We start from the raw sequence: 25,488 nt of genomic DNA on the forward strand, positions 1-25,488 counted from the left end.
ATTGTCATTTGTCATAACTCTGGAACCAGAGACCATTGTGTTACGTGAAATAAGCCAGAGTAACAGAAGTGTGTGTGTGTGTGTGTGTGTGTGTGTGTGTGTGTGTATGTGTGATGTAAGTGAAAGGGGAACTATGCCAGGGAAGAAGGCAAGTGGAACAAGAAAGAGCATTTGGGAAGAAAACAAAGATCACATGTTTCTCTCATTTGTAGAATAAATATTTAAATATATGCAACACTAAAGTAGAAAGAGTATTTAGGGAGAGAAGGAGACAAGTAGGAAGGAAAAGAAGAATAAAAGAGAAAGACAGGAGATGAATATGTACACAGTGAAGTAGCACACGTGTGAAAGGATGATGAAATCTAGTGTTTTATATTAATATGTTAATAAAAATAAAATGCCATAATAAAACCTAATATTAGTTGGAAATAAAATATCTTTAAAAGTCAATCTCCTTCCTAAATGATCTTCTCCTATGAATATTTCCACCTCAAGTCTTGTGAAATTTATTTTCTCTATGCAGTTTGGAAATACACTCTGGATATCTTGGTCTTTGTTTTTCAGAAAGAATATAGTTTGGTGATTTTAATATTGACCTTGCATTAGTGGTTCCTACATTAGGGAAACAAACACAAACACACTTAATTAATTTTTTAAAAAAACCTAATTATGATTATGTTTGCAGCTTAATTACAAAAGGGTCCTAGAAGGGTCAGGTGCCTGTCATGCTGCTCCTTATGAGAAACATATTTGTCCACACATGAACAGGCACATCTATGTCTGAACACAGTCTGAGCCTTGACTCCATTACTGGGACTTTCTTCTAGAAATCCCCAGACATGAGCTTCTGAGCTCTTTCCTCTCAGCGATGACGTCACAGGAATCTGCTTTCAAGAGAGCTTACCTGGTAATCTGAGTTCTTGTACTGAAGTCAAGAGACCGCATTGAGCGCAGAACTTCGATGCATCCCAAGTACTGTGAGGGGAAAAAACAGGTCATGAGTCCCGGGAACTGAGAGCAACAGGAAAGTCCTAATGATGTAGAGGAAGCTATCTACATTTCTTATGTCATATTGTACCTTTAAACTCAGTGGGGTGGGGGCTGGGAGTTGGCTTAATGGTGGGATGTGTCTGCTGCCAAGCCTCGTGCCCTGAGCATGATCCCTGGGTCCCACATGGTAGGAGGAGGGCTACAGCTCTTATAAGCTGACTTCCACACGCACACTGCTGTGCTCTCACTCACTCTGTCATGCCCTCACACACACATACACATGCGCAGAGAAAGAGAATGATTTTTAATGTAAAAAATATTTAAATTCTAGGTGTGATTATGTCTCTATTAAAACTCTAAATCTAAGTTTTCATCTGTTAGGAAACGTCCCAAGTCCCCAGATAGACAGAACCCTTGACTTTTATACAACCTGTCAGTATTGCCATTTCCTTTAGATGTATGTTTTTCCAAAGCTTTTACTGATGTATACCTTATTTGCTGTAGAAAGTAAAAATCTTAAATGTTTATATTAGTATTATTAAAACAATACTGTTATAATATTTATTATTATTATCGTTATTATTGATGGGATTGCCCCCCAACCCCAATATCATGTTCCTGGGTCTGTTTTTAGCTTATGTAAAGTTGATATAAAAGTAATCAGGACACCCTCATAGTTTAGTGAATATCTTTACGGGCTCATGAGTAAACAAACTGTAGAGCACTTCAGCTTGGCACAAAGCCTTCTTTCCTGTTTTCCACAAGCTCAAATGCACACAGTCTGGATTCAGAAACCAAGACTGTTATGCTTGGCTGTTTTTAAGGTAGACTTTTTATAAGAAAACCTGTAACCAGGTAACAACCAGGTAACCAGGTGTAGGAAGCAAGGGAAGGGCAGTATTACATCATTTTGACTAGCTGAACAAAGCATTTCTAACTGACCTTTAATTTGATTGGTCCTGCAGTGGGGGACTTTAGGATGTGCAGGCAATAAAGCAAAGTTTGAGAAATGAAGCCACAGAGACATTACAATATAAGATGTTCTTCTGACCTTACAAAGTGTCATCATATTAATCATTGAGAGGCAGAGCCAAAGAACCTGAACTTAATTTTTACCTTAGGATCAAGATGAAAGCGGGTGTCAACAGAGTAGCTGCTACAGCTGTGCTAAAAACTAAACAGAGGGGCTATAGTTATGCAAAAACTTAAAGCAGGCCTCAACAGACAGAGGAACAAGACTAGAGACAGCGGAATAAAGCTCACACAAAGATTCGAAGAGCACACAAGATAATGATCTTCAAAACTGATGCAGGAGGGGGTGGGGAGGGGGTAGAGAGGGAGTGGAGAAGGGGCAGAATGAAACTAGAATCCCATCTCCCGCCATATACAAAAATCAACTCAAGATAGTCTGTGAGACCAGTATACTAGAAAACTCAGGTGTAGAATACTTTGTAGGGGTGTCTTCATGGTGAATTTTTTTGATAAGGCACTAAAACTATAGGAGACAAATGCAAAAACATGGCAATAGGGTTGGAACAGAAAGGCTTTTCCAAAGAAAAAGGTGCCATCAGCAGAATGAAGAAGAAACCTACAGAATGGAAGAAGACATTTGTAGATTATACATCTGGTGAGCATCGATGACTTAAAACATAAAGGAACTCAAACAATTTAACAAATACGTAAATAATCTGATTTTAAATGGGCAATGTACCTAAATAAACATTTCTCAAAAGAAAGCATATTTTTGATCAACTGATATATAAGAAAATGCTCAACATCAGTAATCGTCAGAGAGATGCAAACCAAAATCCCAATGAGATATCACTTCACCCCCAGTTAGAATGACTTTTTCAAAAGCGATGTCGGGGCTTGTGCTGGCTAGATTTATGTCTACTGACACAAGCTAGAATCATTTTGGAAAAGGGGAAAATGAGAAAATGGCTCCACTGTACTGGCTTTTGGGAATGCCGGTAGTGCCTTTTCTTGATTGATGGTTGATATGCGAAGCCACCCATGCCTCTGTGTGCAGTCCCACCCCTGGGCTAGCCGTCCTGGGTACAGTAAGAAACCGGACTGAGTAAGCCATGGGGAGCAGGTCAGTAAGCAGCACTCCCCCATGGCCTCCACATCAGTTCCTGCCTCCAAGTTCCTGCCTGGCTTCCCTCAGTGATGGACTTGCAAACTCTAAGATGGAATAAATTCTTTCTTCCCAAGCAGCTTTTGGTCATGGCACTTTAGCTTAGGGATAGACAGCCTAAGTCAGGGCTAGAAAGATGCTCATTGGCCAAGAGCGCTGCTGTTCTTATGCAGGATTCAAGTTCAGCTCACAACCACCTTTAACTCCAGCTCCAGAGAACTCAATACCCTCCTCTGGCCTCCATGGGCAGCTCCACTTGTGCTCTCTCTCTCTCTTTCTCTCTCTCTCTTTCACACACACACTTAAAAATAAAATATATTTTTTTAAATGTTCAACATCATGTTGTTTTTAAAAACAAAATCCCAATAATTCTATTTTTACCAATGAAGACCCAGGAGCCGGATGCTGGGGTGAAGGCTTGCTAGCTCAGAGAGGCAGGGCAAGCACCCAACTGCCCTTCTTACTCCACTGACAACCCAGAAGGAAAAAGCTGTTTCTCCTTCTCCAGACTGTCTTAAGTACCCTTTTCTCAACGTCCCTCCTTTCTGTTTACTCCCTGTCAGCTGGTTACTTGCTCTGCCTCTTGACCTACAGTTGACCTTACTTAGCTGTTGGATTAATGTGTGTGCTAGGGCTGAGCCACACCACAACTAGAAACAGTTTTTTCTAGTACACCATCTTGGGGTTCACCATGTGATCAAATATCCTGCCACAACTAATCAGCATAAAATAGAAATCAAAACCTTAACAAGATATCACTTCATCCTAGTTACAATGACTATTACCAAAAATGAAAAACAACAAATACCAAGGAAAAGAGAAAGACTGGAAAGATGTAGGGAAAAGAGAAAGACTAACATGGCATTAGTGGATACAGATGTTATTAAAAACTGCAAGTGGAGTCCCCAGAAAATAAAACTGCTATTATAAGGCCTAGAAATCTGGCTTATAAATATATATGGACTTAAATCAGCATGCCAAAGAGACATCTCCCATGTTTTTACTCCACTATTCCCAGTAACCAAGGAATGTTATGCCAGCCTAAATAACTGTCAGCTGATGATTCATTCCAGAAAATGTGGTATATATATATATATATATACATAATAAACTAGTATTCAGCCATAAAAGGTATGCAATCCTGTGGTTTGAAACTACATAGGTGGACCTGGAGACACTGTGTAACATGAAATGAAGCACATACAGAGCAGCAGACACCACATGATCCCTTCAGATATGGAGACTGAACTGTCTAAGCTTTGGAAGTATTGAGTAGACACTGGTTACCACGGTTAGGGGAAGTAGAGGGAAAGGGTGTGAGAAAGGTCAGTCACTGGGTATTTAGAAGAGATGAGTCATGGTGTTGCTTTGAGCAGTAGGGTGAATTTGGTGTTGCATCCTGGGTTTTAAGAAGCTGTCAACATGGTGATGCGTTCCTGTAATCCTAGCCTTTGGGAGGCCGTGGAGGAAAGATTAGATGTTCAAAGCCATCTCTGGCTGCACCGTGAGTTTAAGGCCATCCTTGGCTCCATGAGAGCCTGTGGGTCAGTTGGCAGAGGGCTTGCCCAGCATGCACAGAGCCCTGGTTCCACCCCAGCACTGCCTACGCCAGGGTGATGATGGTGCACTCCTGCAATCCCAGCACACGGGAGGGGGAAGCAGGGGGACCAGAAGCTCCAGGTCATCCTTGCCTATAGAGCGAATTCAAGACCTAGGAAACATGAGACCCTGTCAAAAGATGCAAATACCCAAAACAAAGAATTTAGAAGAAAGAATTCTGGTTGCATCTATCACTGAGAAACGACAAATGTCTGAGGCAATGAAGACACTTATCTCAACTGGAACACTGTGTGCATTTCCCGGCGCCCCTCCACCACCACCATGTACGGTTTCTATGGATCAAATTGTAATATTCTTCTGAAAAGGTATTAAACGAGTGGGAGGAAAAAGCTAAGTTACTTACAAAGGAATAAAGGCTGGCAGAGCATTGACATTCTTCCAACAGCAAACACAAGAAGACACGCAGCAGCCAGCAGCGGCACCGCGGGTCTGAAGACAAGGAATAACCAACCAGAATCTGATTTCCACCCAGACTTCCACTCAAGTGGGAGGGGAAAGGGAAGACTCCAAGTTAACCACCCACAGATGCTCGCAAGGAAGAGTCCAGAAACTTATCGAAAACAATGAGGAGGAGCACATGGGCCGCCACAAGATGATGAGAAAAGGAATCAACAGAAATACAGGTACACCGTGTGCCTTGATAGCTATGTGCAACTTTCAATATGGGTTTTGATCATGGGGAACAGGCAGAGTGGAATGGGTGTGTTTAGGGTACTGTTATACAGAAGTACTCATTTCTAGAATATATATGTGGATATATATACATACACACAATCTACATATATATATATATATATGGCTAGGGGCAGGAAGGTAGGTCAGCTAGTAATGTGCTGCCCATGAAACACAAGAATCAGAGTCCTGTCCCCAAAACACACATCAAAAGCAGGGAATACAATCCCAGGGAAGCTGAGACAGGAGGATCGGAATTTCGACCCACCCTATGCTACACAGTGAGTCCCAGGCCAGCCTGAGTTAAAGAGAGAGACACCAGCTCAGTATGAACACCCAAGAAAGACATTAAAACACTGAAGTGATCATGGAATTATGGTTGCTGATAATATCAGTATTTGTTTGATAATTACACGTAAAGGTTTTTCCATCACTCGGATTCCAATTACAGGCATGTTTCTACATCCACAAGGAAGGGATGCAGAAAAGTGGAATGGGCCTCAGCTGTCTTCTCACTAGGATTTTCCATAGCAGCCTCTGAGAGTTAACTAGCACTGCCAAGAAAGCTGCCCCACGGAGCAATGAAGCAAATGGACTATATTAGCTACTTGACTCATCCCTCAGATAAAATATCCTCACAAAAGCAACTTAGGGAGGAAGGATTTGTTTTGGCTCTTAGGTCCAGGGTACAGTCATCCGTGGTAGGGGAGACGTGGCAACAGCTGAGTGATTACATGTGTCCGCAGTCAGGAAGTGGAGGCGGAAAACAGCAGTGCTCAGCTCCCTTCCTGTCCTCATCCAATCCAGGACCCTAGAACAGGGGGGCGGGGGATCTTCTGCCCACCTTTCCAGTGGGTCTTGCCTGCCAAGCAAGACAATCCCTCAAAGGCTTGCCCAGAGGCTTGTCTCCTGGGTGGCTGTAGAGCCTGTCAGGTTGGCAGTATTACCCTCACAGGAGCTGTCTTAGCTTCCCGTATGGCCGCGACAGAACACACTGACCAAGGCAACTTAAGCAACAAGGGTGTACTTTGGCTCCTGCTGAGGCATGTCCTCCAGCGAGTCTCTGCCTCCTAAAGGTTCCACTGCTTCCCCAAAGGGCACCACAGGTTAGTGACCAAGTACCCAAACACACGAACCTACAGGAAGATAGTCACCTTCCAGCCTGCAGCATGACCCCCGACAAGCCAGGACTTAAAGAAGTTGCTGCAAATTGGCAGCACTAAATTGACGATTGTTGCGTTCCAAGCTGAAGCCAGGGCCAACACCCTCAACAACGCATAGGTGTGTGTGTGTGTGTGTGTGTGTGTGTGTGTGTGTGTGTGTGTGTCCAGCATCCATGTGGCAGCCACAGGAAGAGCTCCAGTGCATTTCCTCAGAACGCTGTCCCACTTGGTTCTCCTGAGACAAAGTCTCTCACTGACCTGGTGTTCACCAAGTAGGCTAGTCTGATGGGGTCAGCGAGTCTCAGGGATCCTCCTAGCCACACCTCCCAGCGCTTCACCGTACCTTGCTTTTTATGTGGGTTCTGGGACTACAGGTCAGGTCCTTATGCTTATAAGGTAAGTGCTTTACTGACTAAGCCACCTTTTCAGTTCACATGAGAAATTTTTCTAAAGCTACAAGACGCAGGCCTCCTGCCAGCTCTGCAAAGCATATATCTGCAAAGATATTCCAACGCAGACGATCTCAGTTCCAGGTTTCCTTTTCTTTGTCGTGCCCTGGCTACCGAAGTTTAAGTCATCTGTGTGGTTGTTTCCACCTTAGTTCCTCAGGATGCTCATCACACTAATCCTCCTTGAGGTTCAGTTTAGTTAAACGAGAACAGAAGGGACGGCGGCTCAACAGTTAAGGCCGTGTACTTAACTTGCAGAGGACCTGTGTTGTGGATAGGAACATGTTATTGCTTTAATCCCAGGTGTGGGCTGTGGGACTGATTCAGATGGTCCACAGCAGTAGACTATTTGCCTCTTTGGGCTCTGAGAGGAGCTCTTTGCCAGCTGCAGATAGTTTAAATCAGAGGACTCTGGGGAGAGACTAGATGCCAGAGCCCAGGGACTGTGGGAACTCAGAGAAAGAACAAAGTAGCTGCTGCTTCTCCAAACCCCCTCCCCCTGCCTGCAGCCCCTGGTTGCTGTTGTGAGACAAGAAGTTGGAGATCTCCTGAAATGAGGATTGGGCTGCCTCCAAGGAACCTGAGGACCCTGACCAGCAGGAAGCTGCTAAGAGAACTGTGCCCCCTCTCCCACTAACCCTTTCTCTTCTACCTGGTGTTGGGGTGTTGGAAGGGATTGGGATGGAGTAGGGAGAAAAAGATATTTTTAAAAATGTAAATAATAGTTTGTTTTTTTTTAAATACTTCAACAGGGTCTCAGTTTATCCAAAAGCGCACAACTGCCCATAACTCCAGCTCCCGAAGATCCAGTGTCCTCTTCTGGCCCAAAGCCACCTTCCCTCATGTCCACAAACCCACCCTCAGACAGACAGACAGACACAAACACACACACAAAGAGACGAAAGCATGCACACATACACATAATTTAAAATAAAATCTGAGGGGCTGGAGAGAGAGCTCTGTGGCTAAGTGCTCTTGTGGAGAACCTGAGTTCGGCTGCCAGCACCCGTGTCAAAACTGGTACCTCCAGCTGCGGGGAGGGGTACCCGACGCCCTCTTCAGGCTTCACGGGCACCGCACCCCTTCCACAAACCCACACAGAGCTATAACCCCAATCCCGTTTGCGGAGAGCTTTTGCTGGGAAGTAGATGGAATATGGGAAAACAGCACCACCTGTTATTAAAAATAACAACTCAAGGGCAGCCGATGAAATTGGCTTTCTGAATCAGAACTGTTAAAAGCTAGAGCACAAAGAGGTGGAGACTCGTTCCTGCAGCAGAAGGTGGGTTGAAAGAATACTCGGAGTTAGCTTGCTAAAGCAGCAAAATAATAAGGAGGGTGTGGAGGCAAAATAAAGTGAGAGCCATCGGGAAAGAGCTGTGGTTTGCAGAGACACCAAAAGAAAGCCTCGATCCATCGGGAGCAAGAGGAAAATGAGGGAGAAGTGCCAGTCAGAAGAGACCGCTAACAGCCAAAAACGCGAGGCACACGGTCTGGTGAGAGTCCTGCTCCAGACCTCAGCCTGCAGCAATGCATCCCGAGCAGGCTGCATAAGCAAGGCAAGGGCAGGTAGCCAAGCCAGTGCCGGGAAAGATGACTCACCATGGCACTATCTGCCGGCTCGGAGGACTCTGGCCTGGTCGGGGCCATGTGCTGACCCAGAGGTCAGCTGTCACTGGGGGCAGCCCGATGGCAAGGGTTACCACAGAAGGTCGTCCTGCCACCCCAAACCCCACAAGGATGTGAATTATAGAGGCTCTTTGTGGGCCTGGGAACTAGGGACAAAAGAATCAGGGTCTAAGGACAAGAGAAAAAAGGTTTTTGTGACCTTTTCATGACTTAGAAAAAATCTGGGAGTTGGGAGGTGCTTCAGATGTCCAAAACTGATATCTGATTCCACTCTCCACACGGCTTGGAACCTCCAGGGGGCCAGGGTGCAGAGGTCTTCTGCATTCGTGTGACAAGCCCATCTGTAAACCACAACACATCACTCAAATTATAATTATGTCCTTCCCTCCCCAGAGAGCAGGGATCTCTGCATGCTCAGGCCACTGGGCCTGCCCTGCTCCACTGCCCCTGAGGTGGGTAGAGCCTGTTGTTCATTGTGAAAATAAAATACCTGGGGCAGACCAACTTGAGAAGGAGACGAAGACAGAGACACAGAGTAGAAATCAGAGACAGGGAAAGAAAGGTAGATGGAGGGAAGGAGAGAGGAGGACAGACAGACAGAGATTAGAGAGCGAACTACATAGTACAACTTCTGGTGATGGTCCTCCCTTCCCATGTCACCTCACGGCACACAGAAATGCTGGGAGGACAGGTAGAAAGCAGAGCCACATTTTCAGAACGGGAGGCCAGAGATCCCTCAGCCCTTTTTAAAAGCACACCCCCTAAAGGCATCCCATCATGGCCCACTTATCATTTCCCTTTTCTTCTTTTCCTATGTGTGTGTAGTGGTCTACAGGCATATGCATAAGCATGTTCACATGTGTGTGATGACATGTGCGAGGTGAAGCCTTTGTGTTTACGAAAGGAGGATGGTAGTACAAGGACTCAGCAAAATCAAGACCATCCTTATAGGTGGTGCCACAGTTCCCAAAGTACAACTGTGCTACACAAGATAGGGGAAGGAGCTGAGCCATGGGGGATTTTCTACAGTACACATGATGCATAAGATTATTCTACAAAATAGAAACAGAAGGAACATTGCCCAGTTACCTGATACGTAATACACAGTTACCCTGATACGTAAATCACATAGAGACCCAACAAAGAAAAAGATTTACAGAACAGTTTCCCTTATGAACATAGATGCAAAAATACTCAATAAAATAGTTGCAAACTGAATCTAAAAACACATCAAAAATGTCATCCACCATGATCAGGTAGGCTTCATCCCAGAGATGCAGGGGTGGTTCAATATACAATAATCAATAAATGTAATCTATCATATAAACATATTGAAAGAAACAAAACCATATGATCATCTCATTAGATGTAGAAAAGGCCTTTGATAAATCCAACAGCAATCTAATACTTATATCACTTCATGATAAAAGTCCTGGAGAGATTAGGGATACAAGGGACATACCTAAACATATTAAAGGCAGTTCACAGCAAGCCTATATCCAACATCAAATTAAATGAAGAGAAACTCAAAGAAATTCCACTAAAGTCAGGAACAAGACCAGACTGCCCATTCTCTCCATACCTACCCAATATAGTTCTAGAAGTCTTAGCTAAAGTGATAAGACAACTGAAAGAAGATTCAAAAGGAAAGAAAGAAGCCAAAGTATCACCATTTGAAGGTGATATTATAGTATTCATAAGTGACCCTAAAAATACCCCTGGTGGAACCCCTGTAGCTAGTAAACACTTTCAGGAAAGCAGTTAGATACAACATTAATTCACAAAAATCCATAGCCCTCCTATATACAAATGACAGATGGACTAAGGAAGAAATCAGGGGAACAACATCCTTCACTATTGTCTCAAATAATATAATATATCTTCGGGTAATTCTAACCAAGCAAGTGGAAGGATTGTATGATAAAAACTTCAAGTCTTTGAAGAAAGAAATTGAAGAAGATATCAGAGGATGGAAAGATCTCCCATGCTTGTGGATCAGTAGGATTAACATAATGAAAATGGTCATTGTACCCAAGGCAATCTACAGATTCAATGCATCCCCATCGAAATTCCAACACAATTCTTGACAAACTTTGAAAGGACAATTTTCAACTTCATACAGAAAAACAAAAAATCAAGGATAGATGAAGCAATCCTGAACAGGTAAAGAACTGCTAGAGGTCTCTCTATTCCTGATTTCAAGTTGTACTACAGAGCTACAGTGATTAAAACTGCATGGCACTGGCATAAAAACAGACCCATTGATCATTAAAATCAAATTGTAGACCCAGACATGGATCCACACACATTTGGACACCTGACTTTTGTTAAAGAAGCCATAAATACACACAGGAAAAAAGACAGCATCTTCAACAAATGGTGCTGGCCTAACTGGATGTCCGCATGTAGAAGAATGCAAGTAGATCCATACTTAACACTCTGCATAAAACTCAAGTTCCAAGTGGATCACAGACCTCAGCGTAAAACCAGATACACTGAATCTGATAGAAGAAACAGTGGGGAATAACCTTGAACTCATTGGCACAGAAGACTTTCCAAACAGAACACCATTAACACAGGCACCAAGATTAACAAATGGTAAATAGGACCTCATGAAAGCTTCTGTAAGGCAAAGGACATCATCATTTGGACAAAGCAGCAGCCAGCAGAAAGGAGAAAGATTTTTACCAATTACACATCCAACAGAGGATTAATATCCAAAACATATAAAGCACTCAAGAAACTAGATATTAAAGGGCAAATAAGACAATTAAAAGTGGGATACAGTGTTAAACAGAATTATCCATAAAGGAAACTCAAATGACTGAGAAACACTTAAAGAAATGTTCAACATCCTTGGCCAGCAGAGAAATGCAAATTAAAACTACTTTGAGATTTCATGTTACCCTGTCAGAATGGTTAAGATCAATAACACAAGTGACAGCTCATGCTAGCAAAAATGTGGAATAAAGGAACCACTCATCCATTGCTGGTGGGAACGTAAACTTGTTCGTCTACTATGGAAATCAATATGGCGGTTCCTCAGGAAGTTGAGAATCGATCTACCTCAAGATACAGCTATATTACTCTTGGGCATATACCCAAAGGATGCACCAGCCTACCCTAAGAACACTTGCTCAACCATGTTCAATGCTGCTCTAGTCATAACAGCCAGAAACAGGAAACAACCTTGATATCCCTCAACAGAAAAATGGATAAAGAAAATGTGGTGCATTTTCACAAGAGAGTGTGAAACAATTCAGCCATTATAAAAACAATGACATCATAAAATTTAAATGGATGGAACTAGAAAATATTCAATCTTGAGTGAGGCAGCTCAGAGCCAGAAAGCTAAATATGGTATGTATTTGCATATATGTGGAGTTTTGCTATTAAGTAAATGATAAGGAAGCTAAAATCCACACACTCAGCAATGTTAGGATAGAGGAAGGGTCTAGGGAGGACACACAGCTCTCCCTGGGAGGGGGGAAATAGATTTTACAGGTGGACCGAGGGAAGGTGGGGAAAGAAACAGGAGGACCAAGTCAGGAGGGGAGGGGAGGTAAAGTGGAGGGAGGGAATTTAGAAAGAGACATCTGGAAGTGAGTGGAATTCGAGGGATGATACAGAAATCTAGCACAATGGAAACTTCCTAAAAAGATATGACGGTGACCCTAATGAGGGCTTCTAATGACGGAAGAGATAAAGTCCCAACTCACCATCTCTTGTCACCAAACCAGGCTTCCTGTAGTGGGACTGAGTTGCATTCAATTGAGTTGTTGGCCAAAGGGTCCCATAGAAATCCAACAACAACCCAGGCTGTTGCTAAGACAATGGGTTGCTCTCTGAAAACTGATAGCAGGGCCACATTTCTAAGGACAACACACACACACACACACACACACACACACACACACAACCCATTAGACATGAAAAAGTTGTGCTGGTACTTTCACGGAGCCTTCATCTTTGGTGAGGGAAGGTACTCCTCAGACTATAAAAAAATGAAATAAACACCAACCCAGCAACAAAGCCCTTGACCTATAATTTGTCCTACCTCCAAGATATGCTAGGGAAGTGGCGGCATAGAACTTGTAGGAGTAGCCAACGTCTGCTTTGAGTCAAGGTTCTGCTCCATGAGATGGAACCCATACCTGATACTGCTTGTGTAATCAAGAACCAGAGACTAGACAGCCCAGAGACGTAGGGTAAAACCAAATACTACCAGCCAAAAAAAAAAAAAAAGGATCAATAGTGACTCCTAATGACACTCTGCTATACTCTCAGTGCTTTATTCTGTTGCAGAGACCCCACAAACTAATGCAAAGAACGAGTCTTTGGAACACACAGCTTTAAGTGGGATGTCTCCTATAGGTAACCCTGAGGAAGAGGAGACAGAAAGAGTGTAAACTCTTTCCAGGAAAACTAGGACCTCTGAATCGACAACACCAGGCTCCTGTGAACTCACAGAAGCAAGCACAGGGCCTGCACGGGTCTGCACCAGGTCCTCTGCATGCGTGTCACAGCTTCCAGTTCAGCGTCTTTATGGGAACCCTGAATGTGTGAGTGAGTGGGTCTCTGATTCTTGTTCCTGCTCTTGGGGCTCTTTCCTTTCTGTTGGCCTTGTTCAGAGCCAGTGTACTTTTTGCTTTATATTATTCTCTTTTACTGAGTCATGTTTGGTTGTTATCTGTGAGAAGTTCTTTTCTAATAAGAAGTAAAAAGGGAGTGGATCCAAAGGACAGTGGAGGAGTAGAGGGAAGGAAGACTAATCAGGATATAATGAATAAAAAAAGAATCTATTTTCAATAAAAATTTGAAAATTTGAAAGCGATAGTATGAGAAAAGAAAATGTAAGATACATAGGTTATAACCACTTACTGCCTCCCAACAAACACAGGCTGCAGAAGTCGGACCACTCAAGAAATTAATGGAGAAAAACTCTTGAAGAACTGATGACCCAAGTCTTCTTTTGAAAATTTGCACCAGCTAAGAAACACAGTTCAAAGGATAGAGGAACAACAAAAATCTCCATGTTTAGACATACTGTCAGAACAACAGTAAGGAGAAAATTATGAGAGGTTAGAAAATGGGGTGTTAGACTATTTTAGAAAGAATAAAAGACAACTGCGTGATTGGCCACTTGGGGACCATTTAATGAGAATGAACTAGCTACCAAAAAAAGGTTTTGCTGATCAGTTTATGTGATATATATTTTACCAATTTATATGTGTGTGCTAATTTTTTTTAAAAAAATTGAGTATCTTGGCAACAGACTTATTGACAACATAGAGCAAAAGGAACAGAGCTACAACCTGCAATTTCCAAAGGAAACAGACTTTGAACCTAGACCTCAATGCTTTCTACATGATTGAGAACTGTAAAACTAGGGAAGGTTTTCACATATGCATTGACTCAAAAAGTTTGCCACCCAGAAGCTCTCTATGAATGAATTACTCCATCTGTGCATAAGTAAGATTAATATAAATTCAAAATATAAGATGGAAGGGAAAAAAGATGGAAGGAAAGGAGGAGGAAACAGGAAAATAAGAAGCTGGGCACAGTGAAGCACACCCATATGCTCAGCGAGGGCTGAGGCAGGAGAACCAGTGTTTACCACTAGTTCAACCCTGCCAGTACACATTACAAAACAGGGCCAGGCTGGACAACACAGCAACATTAATGAGAGATGATCCAATAGCAAATGGCCAGCCCTATGCATGCAAGTAACGTTATACGGATGAGATAGGTTGAATTTATGTGTTTAGGGATGCACACACACAAACACACACACACACTTACATGTAACAACAATTAAAGAAAAAAGGAGACTATTGACAACAAGAATTCCTACAGAGACCATACTCCACACCCAGCAAGATGGCAAAGTGGAAATACAGCAGGAAGCACGGACAGGTACAGGCACAGAGTAGTGTGGACTCTCACTCCTGACAGTAGATATACACAATGAGAAAAGCTCTAGAAAATGGTTTGGCATTTTCTTCCAAAGCAAGACATGGCTATGACTCAGCAATTCCATTCTGGGACAAATGAACTCAACATCCACCAAAAGAAAAGTACAGAGATGTACATTTGGACAAAGATGTGCAGACGTACAACTAATCGTAGCCTCAAACTGGAGACCAGAAAGTACCCATCAACAGAGTGCCTGGCCCGGATGAAAGGACCTCGGACAGAGCAGCTCTGCCTGTGTCAGTCAGCCATCACTACTGTATCAGACCTGTGCTTGCCAACCTGTGAAGAGAAACGGTTCGCTCTAATCCGCTAATTAACCTGGGCAAGGCCCTGCGACCACTCACGCATTCAGAGAGCACTGCCCGAGCCCCACTCTGTGCCAAACACTCATCTTGAAGCTGAGCTGGACAGAGTGAGAGGTGAGTGAGCCCCTAAACATCCTGGGGTTCTGTTTGGTAAGGAAAATGGGTCACAGGTTAAAACAAGACGTCAGTCTAGATTTCATGACCTTTTTTTCTTCTTGTGCCAAGTGCCTGCCAGGATTCCTGCCAAACCAAATGTCTTAACTCTGGTCCTGACCCATGCCTCTGCATGTTGAGTTTTCTTCCCTGGAGTCTTCTTTTCCTCTCTCTGTTTCTCAAATTCTTCCTATAATTCCTAAGAGCCACATTAAATATCACGTTGCCAAGTGTTTTATATGTTGTGTGTGTGTGTGTGTGTATGTGTGTGTTTGTGTGTGTGTGTGTATGTGTGTGTTTGTGTGTGTGTGTGTGTGTGTGTGTGTGTGTGTGTGTGTGTGTGTTACTGGCTTCTGAACTACTCACCTTCCCTTTCTGGGAATAAAATTCTCTGTGTTCCATAAACATGGTCTCCTCAGCTGCTCACATGAGGTCTTTCTTTCTTGCTTTCTTTTTTAAATCATGCCATTGTAAAAGGACCTTTTATTCACCTGTTTCAATTGATATCTCAGAGGCTTACTCCCTCCCTCTGCTAACCGAGGCCTAGACCTGGAAGCTTCTAGCCTCTAAACAATCTAATCTAGACCTAGAATGTTTTCAGCCTCTGAGACTCACTGCTGAATAAGCTCACCCTTTCTTGTCCTTTCTGAGCTATGGGCTGGCTGGTTCAACTCAGCTCTTCTGACTCAAACTACTCTTCCAGCTGACTTATTCAATCTGGCTTCTCTCTCAGCCTCTAAGTTGCTCCATTTGGCTTCAAACTAACTCCAACAATCTTTTCTAATCTCCTGGCTCCTTCTCATTCTCTGGCTCATGCTGCCTTCACCTGTGTCTTGCTTGTTTTCTCATTCAACTTCTCTCTGTAAAACTCTCCCAGTAAAACTGCCTCCTCTCTCTGCATTGTCCTTAAGTAGCTTCCCTTTCCTCTCTCTTTCATGAGAGTTGGGTGTATCCTATTCTGTCATATCTGTCACTGTTTCTGCCACTCAATTAGACATCAAGTTCAAACATGGGTGTCTTCTTCTATAAGCTAACTTTACCTTCATTGCTTGGGATTAAAGGCATGTGTCACCACACCTGGGCCTAAGCTTTTCTTTACCTGAAACTTGCTCTACACCAGGCTGGCCTTGAGCTCAGATCTGCTTGCCTCTGCCTCCTGGATTAAAGGCATGTTTGTATTCCAGCCAGATCACACAGACCTAGGTCTTTGGATGTGATCCCTTGCCAGAGCAGCAATTTTCTGAATTAAGATTCCTCTACATGCCATAAGACTTGACACAGACCACGTAAGACAGCCACGTTGCTATAACTCAAAATAAAGAAATTGTTGAACTATCTCTCTTTACCTGCCAAGACCTTGGCACTCCAGCTCATCTCCCAGGTACCAAGCCGGGGGCTTAGCCCTCAGCAGAAGCCAGATAGGCCGGGCCATTGCTCCCCACGCACACACCATCACTAGTGCTGCAGGGCTGTGCCTAAGTCTTTCAGTGCATTCCTAACACACACACACAAACACACACACATGCACACGCACAGGCACACAGAGTATGATGCAGGCAAAATAAGTGGAGTTAAGGAGACCGTTAGCAGTCCCTCAGCGGTGCAGAAATTTCGCAAGTCGTAATTTTTCATTAACCCTGTGTTTCACTTGTACGCACCAATATGTTTTAGTTTGTGGTAAGTACTGAGCTTGTACACCAACTGATTGTGCTTTCCTGGAGTTATTCTGGGATTTGGTCATATTGCCATTTAATAGGCAGGCCTTTCCCCCTACCTTAAGGCAACATCTGAGAGGTTAAGTGTGGCTAAAAGCAACGGGGCGGGGCGGGGAGGTCAGCTTAGCGAGCGAAGAAGGAAGAAGAATATGGGACAGACGCATGTTTGTGATTTTTCTGCGACTCCATGATAATCCTGAACTAAAAAGGATTTTAAACTTGGTCTGGGGGTGTAGAAATGCAATAGACCTAACATATGGCCCTTATTCCCCCTAAAGCACGCTGCTATAAAACTTCTCTCAACTCATCCAGATATTCATTTATCCCCATCTAGAGCAGCACCCTGAAAACGAACATGGGTCGCGTTAAGCCTTGCCTACAGCTGCGATTCCTACAATATCAATAAATCCACATTTTCCAAATTGAATCATATGCTTAGAGTTTCCCAATGATTAATGATAATACTAAGGCAGATTTATAGCCACTGCGCTAATTAACTGATCTCTGGGCAGTCTGCTACCGGGTGTGTGCGCTCACACTTGGCATATCCTGAGCACCCACGAACAGGAAGAGGGGAGTCTGAGGGGGGAGGCAGGGAGGTGACTCAGTCAGTGAGTACTTTCTGGAGCAGCCTTGTGAGAAGCCAGGTTTGGGAAGCCCAGTGCTGGGGAGGTGGAGAAAGGAGGAACCAGGAGTGCTTGCTGGCTAACCAGTTTCTCGGTGAGTTCCAGGATCAGGGAGAGGCCGCGTCTCAAAATGCAGGTGGAGAAGCAACGGAGGAAGACACCAGCATTGACCTCTGGTCGATACACACATACATGCAAGCATGCGCACATACACACACACACACAAGTGCGTGAGCAATAAAGAAGAAAGACAACAATGTCAAACTTCACTCTGCTTTCTACCCTTTCTGAAGTGTGGGGTTTCCCAAACGAAGCATATGTCTTTTTCCCTTCGGCTGGCAGATGAGACCCTATGGAATTTGCATGTCATTTTTGTGTTCTGCTTTATAGTAAGACAAGAGTGGACTCTGGGATCCTGCAGATCCCATCAAAGACTCACTCCACAGCTGAACGACTGTGGGAACTTTAAGAAACACTGACATCATGGTTTCTCCCTGTGCGGAATGCAAGGGAGTGAGGATTTCATGAGATGGTGAGCTTCAGCCAGGAGACCTTACAGTGGGCAGAAGGAAAGTGTGCAGGGGCTGAGGAGACAGCTGGTAGGGTGCTGGCTGTGCGAGCATGAACACCCAAGTTTGAGCCCCAGAACTCACCTAAAAAAAAAAAAAAAAGCCAGATTATGTGGCTATAATCCTGATGCTGGGGAGGCAGAGACAGGGGAATGCCTGGGGCTTGCCGGCCAACCTAGCCTGCTGGGGAAGCTCCAAGTCAGTGAAAGAAAAAAAAGGTGAAGGGGACACCTGAAGGGGATGGCACACCAAGGCAGTCCTCTGGCCTCTACACACACATACATGTGTTTGCATCCATGTACACACACACACACACACACACACACACACACACACACACACACACACAGCAAATTGTTAAGATAAGCACTAACACATCAAGGCTGTGTCTCCACGGTCCATGGCCTTTCAAGCCCCCACTTTTCTAGCACCACTGGTGTTAGAGCCCTCCCCACCCACCCACACACATTTTCTATCGCCATTGGTGTTAGACTTGAAAGGATAGATTTCAGACGGAGACACAAACATTAAGATCACAGAAAAAAAGGCAAAATGGAACTATCACAGAATGAATGGCACACCTCTATCTGGTGTGTGTGTGTGTGTGTACAGGGGGAAAGAGAATCTGTGAGGAGCAAACCTTAACAGACACTGACTTTTCCTGGTGACTCAACCTTGAACCATTCAACCTCCAAAGTAGTAAGGCTTTTACTGTGTGTAAACTACTCAGTCTCAGGCACCTTTACTACAGGAGCCCAACAGGAAAAGACCCTTTTCATAACAGTGTGCTGATTCACACAGCCCCCACGTGTGCAAGAGCACCTCTGTGTAGCTCTCACCAGCTCCAAACGCCACCACTGGTTGTCTATCTCCACCTGCATATTTGTACGAGTGTCCCTTATAAACATATGCTTCAGAAACAAAATTGACTGCAAATTCAAACTCACAGCCCCTCCCAGCTCATGCAAAGAAATGAGGGACAGGGTAAGGACTGCACAGCCCTCCCTACCCTACTTCTGGAAACTTTCCCATTCTTTGCTCGTCACAGACAAGGAGTCCCCCACTCCATCTAGTTAACTCCTGTGAACCTTCACACTTCAGACCCTAGGTGATCCCAGGGTTTGTTTGTTGTTTTTGAAGTAGGGTTTCACAGAGCCCAGGTTGGCCTTGATCTCACAGTTGGGCTGAGTTGGGGAGTAGGGACAGCTGGAGACAGAGCTTAGTGTTTTAGAACACTTGTTGCTCTTACAGGGTTCAATTCCCAGGACCCACATGGCATCTTACTACCATCTGCAGCTCCAGTTCCAAGCGACCTCCTGGTGCACCAGGCACGCAGAAGCTGTACAGATATGCATACTGAAAAACACACACTCCTACAAATGAAATGAGATAAATAAATATTTCAGAAACTTAAATCTTTAACCTCACAGAGAAAGTAATATCAGCACGAATTCCATATGTGTCTGTCTGTGCTGGCTGGTTTTATGTAAACTTGACAGCACAAGCTAAAGTCATCAGATGGGAGGGAACCTCAGTTAAGAAAATGCCTCTATAAGATCAGGCTGCATTTTCTTACTAGTGATTGATGGAGGAGGGTCCAGCCCACTGTGGGTGGTGCTATCCTTGGGCTAGCGGTCCTAGGTTCTATAAGAAAGCAGGCTGAGCAAACCATGGGAAGCAAGGCAGTAAGCAGCACCCTCCATGGCCTCTGCCTCAGTTCCTGTCTCCAGGTTCCTGCTGTTTGAATGCCTGTCCTGACTTCCTTCAGTGATGGACTGTGATGTTAAAGCGTAGGCAAATAGACCCTTTCCTCCCCATCTTGCTGTGAGCATGGTGTTTCATCACTAAGCCTTCATCATAAGAGCTGGAAGCCTCTGTGGATGTTAACTGGTGGCATGTGTCATCGCCTCATTACAGTGAGGAAGCTGAGTCACAAGAGGACATATGACTGGCTAAGAGTGAGCTGCTGGGCTGAGTGTCATCTGAAAATCAGTGCAATGAGCAGCTGCTCTCCAGAGCCAAAGGCAGGAGTGCAGAAGGTTCCCAGATGCATCCTGGTGCCCAGCCAGAGCCACCCTAGCGCTGAGAGTGAGGAGAGCCAAGCACCTGCTGTGTCCTAAGCAGCCAGGTTTGTTCTAGCATCTTCCACCTGCCATCCTAGGCCTCACACTTGCACTAACCTGGCTGCTTAGTGTTAGAAAAATCCATTCTCTCTCTTCCTGAATACTGCTTTTCTCCTTTCTTCCCCGAAGTATGATTACTGACTTAGGTGGTCCGAGGCTGAAGGGCCACAGCCATTATGTCATGTCTCTGGTCAGAGGGAACAGCATACCAGGCCTTTCCTATGGGCCTCTTAGCCTGAGACTGCTCTCTTAATTCTGACCACTGGAATTCTGGCACTGACTGCTCCTGAAGCCTGGCTTATGCTATCCCCTAAAGTGTGGCCCTTGGGCCCTCAGCCTTCTTCTCTTGTCTTCTCATAAGGAATCACCATTCACACAGGACTTGGTGGGACAATGGAGAACAGAGCCATCTGTCCCTAAAGAGCCAGAGCGCTGATCTGACTGTCTCAATATCCTCAGTCAGGTCTGTGTGTGGCCACTCACACCAATTCATGCTAATAATAATAACAATAAGAGCCCACCTTACACCCAGACCTCATGCCACTGCTCAGTAAACCTCTTCTGGAAATATCAGAGTGGCCTTGCTGCCACCAGCCGCTGTGCCCAAAATCACTACTGAATCCAATAGGGCCAGGCCACATTGGGAAGGAGACACAGCTTCTGACTCTAGCCCAGGGTGGACCCTGAACCATAGCGGGCTTCCAAACAGTCTCCAAGTTCATCCCCCAGCTCCTGTGGGGAATGAGCACACAACACACACTACCGACTCCCTCCTGAACGGCAGCTGGCCCTCGTTAACTTGACCTGGCATCTGGATGAGGGTTCTCTGCTCTAACTGCTCAAAATATTCAACCCAGCTCAGGCAGCCCATGCTCCATTTTCATAATGCTCTGCAGTCAATCTTCTCCACTCACCGGAGATGTTATTCTCAGTCAGAGTCTTTGGTCCTTCCCAGCCTATGACAGCATGTAAGCATCGAGGTTTCCTGCCAGCCCTGCTCTTACAGAATCCTCTCCCTGGATGACCCACACAACTAACAGAATATCAGGGAAATAGCATGAGAATCCCAGGGGTAAGCCACAAAAGATCTCACTGTTTTGATGGCGAGGAGCCTTGTGGAAGACTTCCTGTCTGCAGCTGGTACCACTGAGGGCTGCCCTGTGAATGCTAGTCTAAGTGGATTTTCAGGGGCTGGAAAGAGGGCTGAGTGGTTAGGAGTGGTTGCTGCTATTCCAGATGACCCACAGTCGGTCCAGCACCCACACTGGGTGGTTCACAACCATGTGGAGCTCCAGACTGGACCTAAGCCAAGCCCTAGTTGCTGGAAGGGATGATCAAAATCCTAAGCCTTGACATAATGACCTTACAACTCAGCAGGAGATGCCTGAAGAATATATCCACTTTTGTCCATTCTCCTTATATCAGCTACTTGTCTCCTTGCTGTGACCAACACCTGACAAGAAGCAACCTAAGAGAAGAAGAGCTTATTTGGGCTCACAGTTCAAGAAGATACAGCCCAGCGTGGCGGGGAAATCAAGGAGGTGGGAGCAGAACGTGGTTCATCACATCACATCTGCATTTGGGAAGCAAAGAGGTACACGCTGGTACCCGGCTCACTTTTTCTTTTTTGTTGGATGAGTGACCAGTTCATGAAATGGTGCCACCTCCATTCATGGTGGATCTTCCCTCCTGGATTAATACAGTCTAGAAACTGCCTCACAGACACGCTCAGAGGTTTGTGTCCATGGCTATTCCGAACCCTGTTACATTGGCAATTAAGATGAACCTCACACTGTGCTTTGTTCTGGGGTATGAGGGAATCCAGTGATATCACCCTAACCGTCCATACTGTTTCCAATGTAGCCATGTCTCCTAAAAGTATGGAGTCCCTAGGACCTTACCAACATCTACTGGGGTTATAAGTTTCAGCTTTCTATTAAAACTTGTCCTGCTCTGGCCAAAAGCAACTTGTGTGGGGCTATATTAATTACTTTTCTGTTACTATGATAAAACACCATGGCCAAGGCAACTTATAGAAGAGTTTGGGGGAGGGGGCTTACAGTTCCAGAGCCATAAGAGTTCATGTAGTGGGAAGGCATGATGGCAAGCAATAAGTAGAGAATCTACCATTTCAAGGGGTTCAAGGCAGGAACTCTACCTGCTTGCTGGATCATTTCTTATCTAGGTTTCTCCTGTCCTGTGTAGTTCAGGGTCCCTGCCTAGGGAATGATGCTGCCCACAGTTAAACAATCCCCAACAGACATTTTCATGGACCAACATGATCTAAATAATTCTCAGTTGAAACCCAGGTATTCTAGGTTGTGGCAAGCAGACATTTAGAAGTAACCATCAGAGGCCTGGACCAATGGACCATTGTGTCGTCAATTCTCATAGGCCCCTTGGTTAATGATGTTAATGTTCTCAAGTGTTTGTCTGCCTTTTGGTGAAATATCCTGGATACCTTTGTTCCTTTCCTGACTGGACATTTTTCCTTTTATTATTATTTTTTTCTTTCTTTTATTTGTTACCTAAAAGTGTATTTCTTTAGTGTTGTCTTTTCACCCATGTAACAGGTTCCTGCAGATCATGTCTTTAATTTGGTATGATCCAATTCATCACTTTTTTCTTTTATAGACTATACATTGGTATCAAGTCAAAGGGCTCTCTTGACCCTGAATCTCAAATGTTTCATCCTTTTTTCTCAGCTTTCTCAGTTACATTTCTATCCAAGTCTGTGGTTTATTTTGAGCTAATTTCTATATAGGCAGGAGGTTTGGGTCAAAAGTTATGTTTTTAGTTATGGATATCCAGTTGCTCCCAGGACACACATTTACAATGCTTGCTTTCATTCTTTGAATTGCTTTGACATCTTTATCAAAAATCAACTGAGGTTCTTTCAGTGTCTGATAGCTCTGGGTTTCCTATCCCTGCCTTATCACACAATCTAGCATTAGTCTTAAAATTATTTGTGTGTATGCACATGTGTGTGTGCATGTTTGTGTGTGTGTGTGTGTGTGTGTGTGTGTGTGTGCGCGCATCACCCATGCACATACACAAGCTCCACATTACACCTGTATCGGGTCAAGAATGATTATTATATCCAGGGATTGAACTCGGGTCATCAGACCTGGTGGAAAGCGCCTTTACCCACTGAGCCATCTTGCCTTCCCTCTAACTTTAGAATGGATCATAATATCCAGCGAAGTGATTCCTCCCGCACGGGTATACTGACTGTGCCTACTGTGAGTCCTTACAGGAGCTTTGATGTGAATTACATTAAAACTACTGCTTAACTTAAAAAAAAGAATTAAAAAGCTTACTGTAATAAATCTTGTTCTTGCAACTTGATGGGTGTCTCACTTATCTGTATCGTTTTACTTATTTCACCACATTTTAAAAAATATTTATTCTATTTTTAAACATGTCATGGGGAAATACACGCTCATGAGTGCAGGTGCCCGCTGAAGCCGGAGGAGAGTGCGGGACTCCTTGGACCTGGAGCTACAGGGTAGTTGTGAGTCACCCGACATCAGCTCTAGGAAGTGAGCTCGGATCTTCCGGAAGAGCAGCGTGCGTGCGTAGCCATCCTCCACCTCTCCAGCCCCAGTGCGGTGCCTCAGCCCTGCATGCTTGTTTGTGTCTTCTTTTATTTGTCCCATCCCCATTTTAAAATTCTCAGCAAACATACATTACTGGTGTATTGGTGGGTTCAAATCTGAATATTTCATCTTCCTGGTGGGATTACAAACGGTATATGATAATTTCAGTTTCTGCACGTCACTTTTGGTCTTCAGAAGTCACATATGCTTTTGTGTACATATGGTTTGCCCTATAACCTTGCTGAACTAACTTATTTACTCTAAGAATTTTCTACAGAGCCTCTAGAATTTTCTACTGGATAATCATATCAGTTATTTCTTATTTTTCAACCTCCAAGCCTTTCTTTTTCCTGCTTTGTCACAGCGGCCAAAGCTTCCAGTGCTGTGTTGAGTAGAAATGCTGAGAGCAGGTACCAAGCCTTGTTTTCTACCCTGGAAGGAGAGCATTCAGGCTTCTATTTCAAAGTCTGATGGTGTGAACTGCATAGTTCTTGGGAATCTTTATTAAACTGAAGGTGTTTCCCCCAATTATCAGTTTGCTGAGAGCTCTTATACTGAATGGGTTTTAAAATTAGCGAGCACTTTTTCTGTATTAATTAGCATGATCTTATGATTGTTGAGATGGCTAATTATATTGATTGACTTTTTTTGAAGCTTGAACAAACTTTCAACGTCTGGAATAAATCCCACTTGGTTGTGGTGTGTACATGTTTTTTCAAATACTATCGATTTCATTTGTCAGTATTTTGTTGACATTTTTGTATTTAGTCCCTGGAGAGACATTGAGCTGTAGTTTTCCCCTTTATCTCCCTATATCTGGTGCTTTTCTTGTCTTTTTTATTATCAGCGTACTAATATGCTCATCAAATTAACAGGAAAGTCCTAGCCTACCATATATGGCACCACTTCTAGGCTGAAGGTCCTGAACTGGCTAAGGGAAGAGTTCTTGAACATTCTTATTGCTTTTCTATCTGCCAGTCACAAAAGGGCTGCTGAAGTCTGTAACTAGAAATGTGGACACAGACATACCTGTCACACCCATCTTGCTCTTCCTGTTCCACATTACCTTTTAAAACCCCTTCAAACCAACTTTAACAGAATTCTAATTATCTTGGTTAAATCATTACCCCAGTTGCCAGGCCACAGAGGAAGACAATGCAGCCAGTCCTGATGGGACCTGATAGACTAGGGTCAGATGGAAGGGGAGGAGGACCTCCCCTATCAGTGGACAAGGGGAAGGTCATGGGAGGAGAAGAGGGAAGGAAGGTGGGAGTGGGAAGAGATGAGGGAGAGGCCTAGAGCTGGGATACAAAGTGAATAAACTGTAATTAATAAAAAATTAATTAATAAAAAAAACAAAAACAAAAAAGAAAAAAATAATAATTGCCCCAGGATTTATTCTACCATTACAATGGGGTGTTTGCTTTGTTTGCTGGGTGATGTAATTCTTCATAATGATTGCCCCTGGCCTTGTGTGTGTGTGTGTGTGTGTGTGTGTGTGTGTGTGTGTGTGTGTTACAGATGGGGGTGGAAATTCACACTAGTGGAGTGATCCCTATTAGGTAGTTAGGAGTGAGGGAAGAATGGTGGAAGTGAATTTATACTGATCTTTTTCTTTTTATTTTATTTTACTGTAAAAGAAAGTGTGACTTGAACAAGGTGTGGTAGTTCATGCCTATAATTCCAGAATATGGGAAGCTGTGGCAAGAGGATCTCAAGTTCCAGGCCAGCCTAGCTATTTAGCAAAAAAGGTGAAAAAGGT

General features: G+C 44.1%; 1 protein-coding gene across 1 annotated transcript in view; it reads right to left on the minus strand.

The window, feature by feature from the left end:
* Window positions 1-25,488, minus strand: part of Shc3 (SHC adaptor protein 3) — a 131,696-nt gene that overhangs the window by 85,033 nt on the left and 21,175 nt on the right. Inside the window, exon 2 of the mRNA XM_055595140.1 lies at window positions 905-975. Coding sequence (XP_055451115.1) covers window positions 905-975 — 71 coding nt within the window. The remainder of the gene's footprint in view (window positions 1-904; window positions 976-25,488) is intronic.

The sequence above is a fragment of the Psammomys obesus genome, unplaced genomic scaffold (assembly GCF_907164565.1).
Source record: "Psammomys obesus unplaced genomic scaffold, mPsaObe1.curated_primary_1811, whole genome shotgun sequence".
NCBI classification, from domain to species: domain Eukaryota; kingdom Metazoa; phylum Chordata; class Mammalia; order Rodentia; family Muridae; genus Psammomys; species Psammomys obesus.